We start from the raw sequence: 13,193 nt of genomic DNA on the forward strand, positions 1-13,193 counted from the left end.
TGGTACAAAATGAACTTGTTTCTGTTGGTCTTTATTGATTTAGAAAAAAAAAGAGTTGGTATTGCTGGATAGATTTGGAGGAAGATTTTGATTATCCAAGTAATATAGACCATTCCATTCTCTAGCATTACAAATTGTCCTCCGTAAATTCTTGTTCTGAGAGACTCAAGATTTATTATAAAAAACATTACATGATATGTCTTGTGTTAGTTTTTGTATGGAAATTAAGCTAGTGGACAACTTAGGAATATGAACGACATTTCTTAGAGTTATGGATGTGTTTATTCGGACATCTCCTTAACCTGCTGCAGTTAGAATGGTACTATCTGATGTGGATATTTTCTTGTTGCTAGGGCAAGGTGAATAAGTGGAGAAATGTGTAGGTAAGGGTGTCATGTGGTCAGTGGCTCAAAAATCCAGTATCCAATATTGGCTATAGGTTGTATATGAAGCATTAAGTCCAAAAGAAAATTGAAACTTACCAAAAGGAAGTGTACTTGTATATACCAGAGAACTAGTACCTCTTAGTTTCTCCAACTTACTAAGAAGTGATCTAATCTTCTCTATTTAATCTTCGTTGAGTTGGGCCAATCTACTTTTGCTTTCTTTAACTGCCATATCCATAAAATCAGCAGACAAAAGATATTAGAGACAAAAGATTGATCTATCAAACAAAACAAACTTCAAACGTCCAAAAAATATCCACAAACTGTAACTGTGCTATAATGCCGCAACAGAAAAGTCCGAGCAAAAACCGTGTGAGCTTCAAATGACCCACAAACAAGAGTGTTGTAATCAAAAAGTGAACACCCAAAACGAAACCAGAAATGGAAGATCTACAATTTGGTTGAAAACGGCGCTGAAAAGAGGTCTAGGAGGCGTTCAAATACACGTGATTATTGAACATACTATGGCAACGAATAGGCCAACAAGAAATCTTAAGTTGCTACAATGAAGGCAGCAAAAAGGGGCACAATAAAGATGGCTAAGGTTTTGGGAAAATAGAAACTGCAACGAAGGTGGTAGGTTTATGCGGAAGTGAAACTCCCAAAGATCGAGAGCTCGATATTATCTCAAGAATTAGGGTAAAATATATTTATTGAATTGAAAAATATGCTGGCAATACATCAGATATATATATATATATATATGTATATATATAAGATTACTAAACAACCAAATCCTATTAGTACTTATATATAACTAAATCCCTATTAGTACAAATATATAACTGAATCCCTATACTTGAGGGTTATAAAACAAAAATAGATTTTGACAAAAACTAATAGTTGGGGTTGGCAATGGAGGATTGACATTGACATGTGAAACTTCTTTTGGGCAATTTCTTTTGAACTAATGTACCTTTTTACTTCCTAAGCTGTGTGATTTATGCTAAATGAAAGGTTTATTAGTATTAATTGCTAATGGGAGAACAAAATAGAGTAACAAAAAATTGCCATACATGTCTGATTTATGCTAAATGCCAATTGAATAGTTTGAACAATTTTATCAATGAAACTCAAGGTTTAATTTAAATAAAACACATTACCTAGCTGTCACTGAATTTTAAGAGCTTTGTCTTGGAGGTTGATTACTTTCTTTTAGGTTGTTCTGGAAATTTGTCAATATCCTTGTCGTTTCTCCAGTATGGTATTTTCTTCCTGAAGTATGCATTGATTTGATCAAGTGAATTTTGCAGTTCATCAATGGTTGGAAAGTACTTTGGAGTACTATTGTGCATGGTTTGCCGATTTTCAGCAATATAACCACTCTTGTAAGTTTGTTTTACATAGCAGCCATCCTCCCAATTTTAACTTGCATTTTTGATGGGTATCAGAATATTCAAATATGAGAGAAAGAATAAATAATTTCAGATAAAGATAGGAGAGAAAGAATAAATAATTTTCAAATATGATGATTACTGATGGTTATCTGTTGATTCAAAAAGGTTAGGCACTAACCCTTATTTATAGGGATACATGACTCTGGATCCTAATTGAATGGAAACTAGTATTGAAATATTACTAATCGATATGAACCTAATTCTATGGGATAAATCAAGATACTCTTCAGATAAGATATGCCCTATGTGGAGAACAACTGTGAACAATGTTAACAACGAGCAAAACCAGATTGAGCAGAATATAGAGGCGCAAAATTCACAGGTAGTGATGATTTTTCAGAGCCAATGTGGGCTTGAGGCAATGCACAGAAGCGAAATAGAAGCAATGCACCTTTTTCATATATGATGAATGCCAAAACCAGAGAAAAATAATTTGCGAAACTACAAATGCAGAGAACACTCAAATAGAAGGAGACAGAGACAGAGGCAGCAAAAGTACAACCACAAGCCCATGGGTCTGAATGGCGCTCACAGACTAGATAGATGCACATAAGTTGATATGAAAACAGAGCGAACAGAAAATATCAGACTGGACAACATTGGTTGAGGGATCAAATCAAACCGCTGACCACGGGAACAAATGTCGTAGGTGCCGACAAGAAGATTGGCACGTCACTGGCTTAAACAAACCATTGTGCAGTGGCACATGGGCTGTACGAGCCATTGAATCTGACAGTCTTTTCACATGGGTAACAGTGAGTGACAACTCCAATGATGGATGCATTCCAGCAGGTGATAGATGGCTGTTTTTGCTTCATCTGATGGTGACTTCATGAAAAACCCTCCCTGGAAATTTTTTCAGGCAGTGGCCGCAGCATGATAGGTACATTCTTGAAGAAGGGCCGGTGTTTAATGGTTGCTGAAGCCCTTGAGACAACCATTTGAAACAAAAAAGGAAGCAGGATAATTCAACAAAGTGAATTCTGGATACAAGTATTGGTACATTCTTGAACTATTGGGAACTTAGCTGAGGAATAGTGACTGAACAGGCCGTGGAAGATGATACCACTTTGATGCTATGTTGAAGTTAAAGGGTGTTTTAGATAAAGAGAGGAGAGAAAACAAAAAGGCTTTAAAATATGATTGTGATTGTGATATGATGATTAACAAAAGTTAAGCATTAATCCCTTTTAAAAGGGATGTAAGACTCCAATTCCTAATTGATCAGGGAAACTGAAGAAAGTAAAAGGCAAAATATTTTCATATCTTATTATTACAACCATATACTATTTATATAGGAAGAGAAATTACAATAGTAATAATGACAAAATCATAAAATAAAAATAAACATAATAATATAAAATAAAAGAGAATCAAATCAGATTTTTCTTGATTCTTTGACACCCCCTTCAAGTTGGTGCATAGATATCTGTCACGCCCAACTTGACTATAAGTCGTTCAACATTAAGTCTTTTTAAGGGTGAATCAACTTTCATTTTTAAGGGTATCATAGAACAATTTTAAGGGTGAGTGAACTTTCATTTTTAGTTCTCCTAAGAGTTTACAAATCCACAAATTTTCGCAGATTCCTTGAGCCATTGCTCTAAATTCGGCTTAAGCACTGCTTTAAGCAATAACACCTCGTTTTTTACTGCTCTAAGTGACTAAATTTTAACAAACATAAACACAATATCCAAGATTTTCTATATAGAGGCTTCTCTTTCATTGATTTTCTTGAAGTACAAACCTTTTCCAGGATTGGATTTCAAGTACATTAAGATCCGATAAACAACCTCCAAATGTTCTTCATAGGTAGAGTGCATGAATCGACTTACAACACTCATAGAGAAAGCGATGTTTGGTTTAATGTGGGCTAGATAAATAAGTTTGTCAACCAACCTTTGGTATCTTCCAATATCAACAGGAACACTGCCTTTCACCCAAAGTTTAACATTGAATTCCATAAGAGTATCTGCTGGTCTTCACCCACTCATCCTAGTCTTCTCCAAGAGATCTAAGATGTATTTTCTTTGAGAAACAACAATTCCCTTCTTTGAGCGAGCAACTTCCATACTAGGAAAACATTTAAAAGCACCTAAATCTTTGATCTCAAATTCTTTTGCCAAATTTTTCTTGAATCTTTCCTGATCAACAATGTCATCTCTTGTGAGAATAATATCATCTACATGTACAATTAGAATTGCAATTTTACCAACATTAGAGAACTTCATGAGCAAAGTATGGTCTGATTGTCCCTACATATATCCATAAAGTGAATTGCTTGAAACCATAAAGGGATTTTTGTAGTTTGCACACATTTGAACCAAACTTGTCTTCAATGTCAGGATGGCTATCCATGTACACTTCCTTCTCCAAATCACTATTCAGAAAAACATTTTTTACATCAAATTGGTAAAGAGACCATTCTAAATTCACCACCAAGGACAAGATAAGTATAATAGTGTTTAATTTGGCAACAGGAGCAAAAGTCTATGAGTAATCAATGCCATATGTCTAAGTAAACCTTTTAGCAACCAAACATGCATTGTATCTTTCAACTGTGTTATCAGAAATATATTTCACAGTTAATACCCATTTACAACCAACAATATTCTTTCCTGTAGACAAAGTCATCTCTCTCCAAGTTTGATTTTTCTCACGAGCTCTCATCTTCTCAACAATAACTTCCTTATATTTTGGATTTTTTTGAGCTTCCTGGATATTTTTTGAAATTTCTACAGCAGACAACTAAGAGGTAAACGAAACAAATGAAGAAGACAATTTTGAATATGGCACATAATTAGACAAATGATGTTTTGTGCATGATCTATCAAGTTTCCTAATTGCAATAAAAATGTTTATATCAAGATACTTAACATGACTCTTAAGAACAAAAGAAGACTTACCTGTATTAAGATGATGTAGTGGATTATCTATTGGTTCAGAATTTTGGAACTGTCGGACAATGGGTCCTCCATTTCTTTGTTTATAGTTTCTTCTTTTAAAGACATTTCCCTTCCAAGTAGGATTAGTGATATCAAACTTGCTTTATGTCTCTTTATCTAAGTCATTATGTTGTGGCATTTTAGGTGATCCTTCATTATTATTGAGATCAAGAATTTGTTCATTGTGATTTTGATTTGAAATCGTTGCCCCCGAATCTGTCGGTACCTCATTCATAAGTGGATTGAGCTTCCAATATGAATTCTTGGGCATTTTCTTTTGGTGCATCAATATAAGTCTAAGAATTTTGTGACAACACTGTATCACCTAAAGTAATGATGTTTTCAAAAGAAAAAAATGAATCTTCCTTAAAATTTTCCCCCTGAAGATGAACGTCAGTTAAAAATGGTTGATTTTCAACAAAAGTAACATCCAGGGTTACAAAAATTCTTTTTGATTCTGGTTCATAACAGTTATACCCCTTATGAGTTGGAGAGTAACCAATAAAAATACATTTTATTGCTCGTGGCTTGAGTTTGCTTAGTTGCTTATGTTCATGAAAAAAAAAACAGTGCAACCAAAAGTTTTTGGTGGCAAATCAGCAGAGACACGAGTCAAAGGAAAACAATTTCGAAAAACATAAAGAGTAGTTTGAAAATCTAAAACTTTAGATGGCATACGATTAATTAAATATGATACAGTTAAAACTGCTTCACCCAACAAATATTTTGGAACCTTATTTGCAAACAGTAAAACTCTAGCAATCTCAAGAAGCTATTCTTTCTCTATGCAATTCCATTTTGTTGGGATGTATTAATATAAATATTTTGATGAACAACCCCATTTCAAGAAAAAAATATGACAAAAACATATTAAAATATTATTTTTCATTGTCACTTCTGAAGACTTGAATATTTGTTTGACATTGAGTTTGCACAATTTTAAAGAATTTTTTGACAACCTGTCCTACTTCCGATTTTTCTTTCAATAAATAAATCCAACGAATTCTAGTTTGACCATCGATAAAAGTTATAAACCATTTTTGATTAGAAAATGTGTTTATTCTATTAGGACCCCAAATATCATTGTGAATAACTGCTACCGGTTTTGATTGTTTATATGGTTGTGTAGAAAAAAAAGAACGGCGATGCTTAGCAAATTTGCAAGTTTCCTAATGAAATAAAGACTAATGCTTCTTAGAATAATTTAGGAAACAAATGTTTCAAATACATAAAACTAGGATGTCCTCCATTCTCCTTAGCATTGCCAATATTCTTCCCCGTGTTTAAATCCTTAAAAGTGCAATGAGAATGAAAGAAGTTAACTTGACAATTTATATCGTTTGTTAATTTTGTAATGGGTCGCAGATTACATGATAAATTAGGAACATGTAAGACATTTTTTAAGGTTAACAAAGGTGACAAAATAACAAAACTTTTCCCTGCAATGATTGAAAGAGAGCCAAGCAAACTTGACTCTCCAATCATATGGTCTTTAACTCCAGAGTCGATAATCCAAGTATGACTAAGATAGACACTAAGTAGAGCAGTATTCTAAAAATTACCTCTTTGAGCTATAGAGTAAGAAAGAGTTTGAGACTCAACCTTTAGGGCATTAGAAATTCCCTCATGGCCAAAATTTTTGAGAAAATCATTGTTGGTGAAAACCATTGTTGGTGAAACCATTCCAACATAAACTAATCATGATAATAGCTGAGTGTTTTAATCTTAATCCAATGAGATAATTCCAGCTTCTCCCAAGATAAGATAGGTCAGTTGAGATTGGAGAAGAGTTTAATGGAGAGGTTGTTGTGGCAGTGTAGAGAAAGGTTCTCACAAAGCCATGGAATGGGTATTTCAAGCTCTAGATACCATGTATTTGAGAAAAAAGTATTGAACTGAAGTTCTGTGATTTTCATTTAAACAAATTGAGTTTACAATTCTGTATATCTAGGGAGACGAGTTACAAGTATTTGCCGAGGGGATAGCTGACCAACTGTTACAGTTCTAACTGCTAGCATCTGAACCAACTACACTGAACTATTTACAGAACCTTCACAACAGAACACCAATTATTTCCTAGATAGAATGACAGAACGTGCTTTGCATTTTATATTAATTTAACACTTCCAAATATATTGGTAAGATTTGGAAGTTCTTTTGAGCTGATGCATTTTTATTTACTTCACATCTTATTTTTTACAGTTTCCCCGGATTAGAAATTTATGTTTTCATCTTCTGCTTGGTTTATGTATCTTGTTGTTATCCTTATATACATTTTCTGTCGGTTAATTTCTGCTAAGATTTTAATTTTGTAACGTCACATTGATGCAGGTGGATGCTGCTTTGGCGCTTCTGAGTAATATAACCACAAATGTTAGTTATAGGCTTCACACAGCTTGGCATGTTGTTAATATTAGTCTATAACTCTAACAATACATGTTTCTATCCAGGATTTAGTAGATACATGTCTCATACCACAAGATGTGTGGGATCTTCAGTTTTTCAAAAGACCAACTTCAATGTAAGTGTCTTTTACAGTTTTACCTCGATTACAATTTAATATGGTTTAAAGATTGTCAGAATTTTAATGAAAGCTTATAATTTCTGCAAGTAAATAAATTCAATCACATATTTTCACACTCGTGTCAACTACTTAGAGATCAAGTGCTTAAGTTTTCATGGATGTATAGAATATCTTGTTACTGTTTCAGGATTATACAGAACAATGCTACTTAAAGAAATTTGGCTGTTGCATCTTAGATGTTTCTAACGAGTTAATTGCTTTTAATGCAATTAATTTATAGAGTACATAGACACATACAGTGATTAAATTCAAACAGAAAAACACATCAGCAATATGTTTTATTCATTTTACCAATTATTATTTCTAGCATAGGGTTAGTCTAATTTGTAAATACACATTGGAAGTGCCCATGACTTTGCTTAGCGATGAGCACCAATTGCTAGATCCAAGTTTAAACAAATCAATCATTTGGAGTGTTCACTCCTGAAAGAACCACAAGATCTAAGGAACTACTATTTAGGGCAATTACTGTGAGAGTGGAGAGTTAAGCAACTGTTGTACAAGGTAGTTACCGACTGTTAGAGGGGAGTGTTAGTTATGTTTCTATCTTATTATATGTTGTAGGGCATATGCTGTGAGAGGAAATAATTAGTTATGTTTCTACCTACTTATATGTTGTACTATGGGGAAGTAGGAGTTATTTGTGATCTGCAGGGTTGTCAAAATCGAGATCCTTGCTAAGATTGGGAGCGAAAACATGAGACAACGCAGATCCTAAGATCCTTCCAAAAATATTTTTTTTTAGTGTAAAATGATATTGCAGGTAACTAATATGTATGATAACTATTGAGATGTCACACGACTAGAGACATGGCTAAATTAGTCTTATACAAGGTTTGGGCAATCCTAATCGGACAAAGAAGGGGAGATGTTATATTTCAAATTAAAGTAAAAAAAGTTGTCTAATATATTTATTTTATATTTGCTAATTTTTATGAGAATGAAAGGAACAGAAAGAAAGTAGGACACAAGGAGATGTTATATTTCAGATGAAGGCCCCAATCAAACATTTATGAGTAAAGACATTGTTGAAGTTGTGGGATTTTAGAGAAAATGAAGAGAGAAAATAATAAAGATTTTAATATTATTGATAATAGCTTAATGCTGATTTTTATTACAAAATACTCAATACTAATCTCTATTTATAGAGAAACATAGAATCAATCCTAAATCAGGAATAAATCATAATAATAATGAGAGATATTCTAAGATATCTCTATGATTATAAATTGATCCTAAAAAATAACTCAATATACTCTAATATAATATAAAAGATCTTATAAGATATTTTCTAATATTCTGACACTCCCCCTCAAGCTAAAACTTACTAAGCTTAGCTTGTTACAAGGAAACAATGTTTTGCTCTGCAAAATAATAAAAAAGAGATGGAAAGGCAACTCAGAGATGCAGGTGAAGTCGGAGAGAATTGCTATAAATACAGCCTAGCCAGATAGCCGGAATGATCATCAGCATGAGAGAAATTCATTGCAAGCAATTGAACAAAGCAAAGTTCGTCCTTCTAAAAAACTGCATTTGGAAGCTTCAAACCAATAATATCAGAGACTCAAAATATTTAAACTTGAATTTGCTTCAAGGAGAGAGAGACATGCTTCATGGAGAGAAAGACAATGCCAATACATCTGGGACAAAGATAGGGCCAGTGTATCTGAGACAAATTGCCAAACTGTATGCATGTGGCTGGAAAGAAAAAACATAAAACAGATCTGGAACCAGGAAGGAAAACTCAATCTAGACGACTGAAACATTATGCCGGAAGGCAGACATACGCGCCTGAGCTCGAGGCTGTTGGTTGCGGCGCGTGAGACGAACACAGCGGATCTTGGAGGTAGTAGGTGTAACCGTAGCCCGAAACTAGAATATGAGGGCAAATTTGAAACTATGAGGTTGAGGTGCGATTGACCGACCAAGCAGCAACTAAGAGGCGTCAAAACGCGCCATCACATGCTGTGGAGACAACGACGGGTGAGATCTACTCGCATGAGAGATTAGCAGCACGTGAGAGCGTATGTGACAACTTTTGGTGACACGTTTTCGGGCATGACCTGATCTGGAGATTACGACGTCGTTCGCAGGAAAATTCGCCGGAAATAGTGGCAGCGGCAGCATTAGCAAACTGAACGGAAAACGAGTGAAACCGGTGTCGGAATGTAACACGATAATGGTTTAGAAAAGGAATGTCACGTTGAAAAAAGAGAATCTATAATTATATTCCCTAACTGTTGGGAACTCAGCAGCGGAATAGAGACAAAATCTTTCAAGGATGATCGAAATCGGCTCTGATACCATGTTGAAGTTGTGGGATTTTAGAGAAAATGAAGAGAGAAAATAATAAAGGTTTAAATATTATTGATAATAGCTTAATGCTGATTTTTATTACAAAAGACTCAATACTAATCTCTATTTATAGAGAAACATAGACTCAATCCTAAATCAGGAATAAATCATAATAATAATGAGAGATATTCTAAGATATCTCTATGATTATAAATTGATCTTAAAAAATAACTCAAGATACTGTAATATAATATAAAAGATCTTATAAGATATTTTCTAATATTCTGACAGGCATCAACCAAATATTCTAAATTAATTAGACTTAAATAAATTTTTAGTCCATGTAGTATACATCTTTTTCTGTTATAGTTACAAATAAACTTTTTTCTGTTATAGTTACAAATAAACTTCAATCCAGTTCGTGTCCCTCTATATCATTGAAAAAATTGGTTTAGATCCTCATTTTGACTTTAGTTTTTAATATTTGTCCATGTTGGAATCAATTGTTATTAATGCTTGGAATAGGATTATATAAGGACTAATTCCTAAATGAACCAATATTACAAGAACTAAACCACAACAACAAGGACCAAAAGCAATGTTATTGTTCAAGATTGAAACTGTAACAGATTCTTTTATAGGGACTAAGTACTTGTTTTTCCTTTTCAATATTTTTCTTTATTTCTTTTCTGAATATGAAATTTGTTACATACTTCATTTTGTTTCCTCATTCTTTTGTAATTCATGATTTTTCTTTTATGCAGACCCATCTTGCATTTTCTCTCATGTTACTTTTCAAGGAAGAATTCTAATGTAAGTTGCCAAAGGAACACCATATTTTTCATGTGAGATATTTACTCGATGTTAGATTCGTAATTGACCTATAATCTTATGATTATATAGAATTGTGTTACCATATTGATTTCAAATTTCAGTATAGAAAGTTTTGAATTTGGAAAATAACTCAATGATCTTTAAAAAAATACTAAGTACATTGTGGAAAGTATCCAATAAAAGAAACCAAATATGTAAGATTCAATGCAGTAGAAGGACATGTCTAAGACTCTAAAGTATATTAACTTGAATGGAAAAATAGATTTTGTTGATTCTTGACCTTACTTAGAAAGGGAGTGCAGGCATGTTCCCATGATGGCACGACTCAATTTCAAGGCTTTAATTTTGCAAGACTTGAGAGAATTTGTTGGAGTTTTGACTTTTGACAAATTGGGTTAACCTAGACCTTGATAAAGAATATTAGGAGAAGTAGTGGGATCACCGACCTGGGGAGACCGCATCTATCCATACATAGCCTTATTAAACATGGAAATCTAAGTGCCTGGTTCGAATTTTTTTGAGAGTCCTATAATATGAACTGAACAACAGTTATAAGTCGAGGCAAACCCTCATCCCATGAGCTCGCTTTGGAGTTTAGTTAGATCTAAAGTTAAGAAAATGTGTGGTTTTTTATTTTTAATTACCAAAAGGCTATCTGGTTTTTACTTTGTTTACTGTTTTGAAACACTTCTTGTTGTGGGTCTAGTTAATCCTCCTATTGATCATGAAGAATACCACAATATAGACTAAATGATTGCCTATTAATTCCTTTCCTAGAATAAAACAGAAGTTTCGGTATCATGATTATGCCAATGCCATGTCGAATTGGATTGTTATGGCATTAAATATGTCACACCCCTGTTGAAATAATTCATATCTTTACAATAAAATGAAGCAACCTTTGAGCCTTCATATGGTCCATTTGAACAAATATTCTTTTAGTTATCTAAAGTTATGGTTACATTTCTATTTCTTGTTTCTCAATAAAGGAAAGTTTTGCAAATGTAGTGAAGAAAAACTCCCCCATCGCAAGTGATATGGCCTAACTAGTGCGTATAAAGCTTTGACAATCCCTATCTTACAACTCTGTTTTGTGTAGTTCAGTTAGAGCTTAAGTCTAAAATGGTATTAAAGCCTATCCTAGAGCTGTTGTTGGGACATCCATATTTTCCATGCACTAGGCCTAATTATAGACCAGTGTGAGGGTGTGTGTTGGAGAGAAGCCTAAGTCCCACATTGCCTAGATTGGTGAATGCTTACCTTACAAACCGTTTTTGTGGGGTTGAGTTAGAAACAAATCTAAGAGTATGTGGGTAATTTCGACCTTTATTTAGGTAGAAATAAAAATGTTTGTGTCCTGAGCTACTTTTGTTTAAAATTATTGTCTTCATCATGCAGACTGATCTTCGAGATACTTTACATCTTCGAAAGAACCTTTTGAAGGAAGTTTTGAATCATCTTGATAGGAAGGTGTGTTTATTTTAAATTGTGATTAACAAAGTATTTTATATTTCATTATGTTTATACAAAAAGGAAAATATATGATTTAGAATAGATAACTTCTATTACTCATTGAGACTATAGAAATATATATACCAAAGAGAATCTCTTAAAATAAAGAAAAGAATAGAAAACTATAAAAATAATAATAATTGGAGAGAATAATCTTGATTATGGCTATAATCAACATTCTCTTTCAAGTTGGAGCATATATCATATGCATGTAGATTGTTACACTACATATATCATCAATTTGAGGTCTCTCCACAGAGATTTGGTGGATATATTGGTCAACTTCAGTAAAGTGGTTTTAACTATTACTGGAAGAATCTTCTCTCTGATAAAGTAGCAGTCAACTTGTATGTGTTTAGTATTCTCATGAAAGATGAGGATTGAAGAAAGATTCAATGCCAACTAATTATTAAATATAAGTTCCATATAACCAAATCCTTCTTGGAGTAAATGTTTCAACCACAAAAGATGACAAGTAGTGTTGGACATAACACGATACATGGCTTCTGTACTTGACCTTGCAACAATTTTTTTTAAGCTAAAGAGAGAAAAAGTGCAAAAGCATCATATGGTAAATTTGGCATCCCAACTATGTTGGCACCCCAAATCAACCATCTCTCATTTGCTGTACCCTAAAAAGTATATTAAAATGAAAAGAGGGAAAATAAAGCTTGGGAGGACTAGACCAATACCCATGGTAACAACAGTGTGCGAGAACAACAACTCTTGCTTTTCTATGAAATAGTTTCCCTCGATCAAAACTCAACAACTTGAAGCACACCTTCTATCACTAGCACCACCTGCCCAATTTTCATCTAAATGTCCAACAATATTGGGGTGACCTGTATTTGTATAGACAAGCCCATTTCCAGGTTACCATTTAATATACCTCAAGATCCAAACTATTTCAGATTACCATATAATATACCTTAAGATCCGATTTGCTACATTCCAATGGCTAGCACAATTTGAGTTTAGAATTTGACTTATGAAACTGATTGTGCAGGTTTGTTCAACATTGAATGAGCGGATGACTTTGTACCTGCCCAGTGCTATGTTTGCACTTTGTGTAGGTTGTGTTGCCTTACCTGAATGCTTTAAAGAAATTCCTCTAGTTTACAGCTCTTTGGATGTCACTGAGTCTCTTGATAGTAGTCAAAAGGTACAGCCTATCACTCTT

The 13,193-nt window shown here is 33.6% G+C and overlaps 1 protein-coding gene across 10 annotated transcripts in view; it reads left to right on the forward strand.

Annotated features, from left to right (window-relative positions):
* The window catches only part of LOC101498080 (serine/threonine-protein kinase ATM), an 85,244-nt gene that overhangs the window by 15,783 nt on the left and 56,268 nt on the right, over positions 1-13,193 (forward strand). For 9 of the 10 annotated variants that reach the window (XR_012163164.1, XM_073368579.1, XM_073368573.1 and 6 more), the window contains 6 exons: positions 1,700-1,774; positions 7,120-7,161; positions 7,239-7,309; positions 10,432-10,480; positions 11,900-11,971; positions 13,020-13,175. Coding sequence is in view for 9 of the 10 variants with exons in the window: in XM_073368579.1 (XP_073224680.1) it covers positions 1,700-1,774; positions 7,120-7,161; positions 7,239-7,309; positions 10,432-10,480; positions 11,900-11,971; positions 13,020-13,175 (465 nt within the window). In the remaining variant the exon portion in view is untranslated. The remainder of the gene's footprint in view (positions 1-1,699; positions 1,775-7,119; positions 7,162-7,238; positions 7,310-10,431; positions 10,481-11,899; positions 11,972-13,019; positions 13,176-13,193) is intronic. The other variant, XM_073368576.1, reaches the window with a different exon arrangement.

Source organism: Cicer arietinum, chromosome 5 (genome assembly GCF_000331145.2).
Source record: "Cicer arietinum cultivar CDC Frontier isolate Library 1 chromosome 5, Cicar.CDCFrontier_v2.0, whole genome shotgun sequence".
Classification (NCBI taxonomy): Eukaryota; Viridiplantae; Streptophyta; class Magnoliopsida; order Fabales; family Fabaceae; genus Cicer; species Cicer arietinum.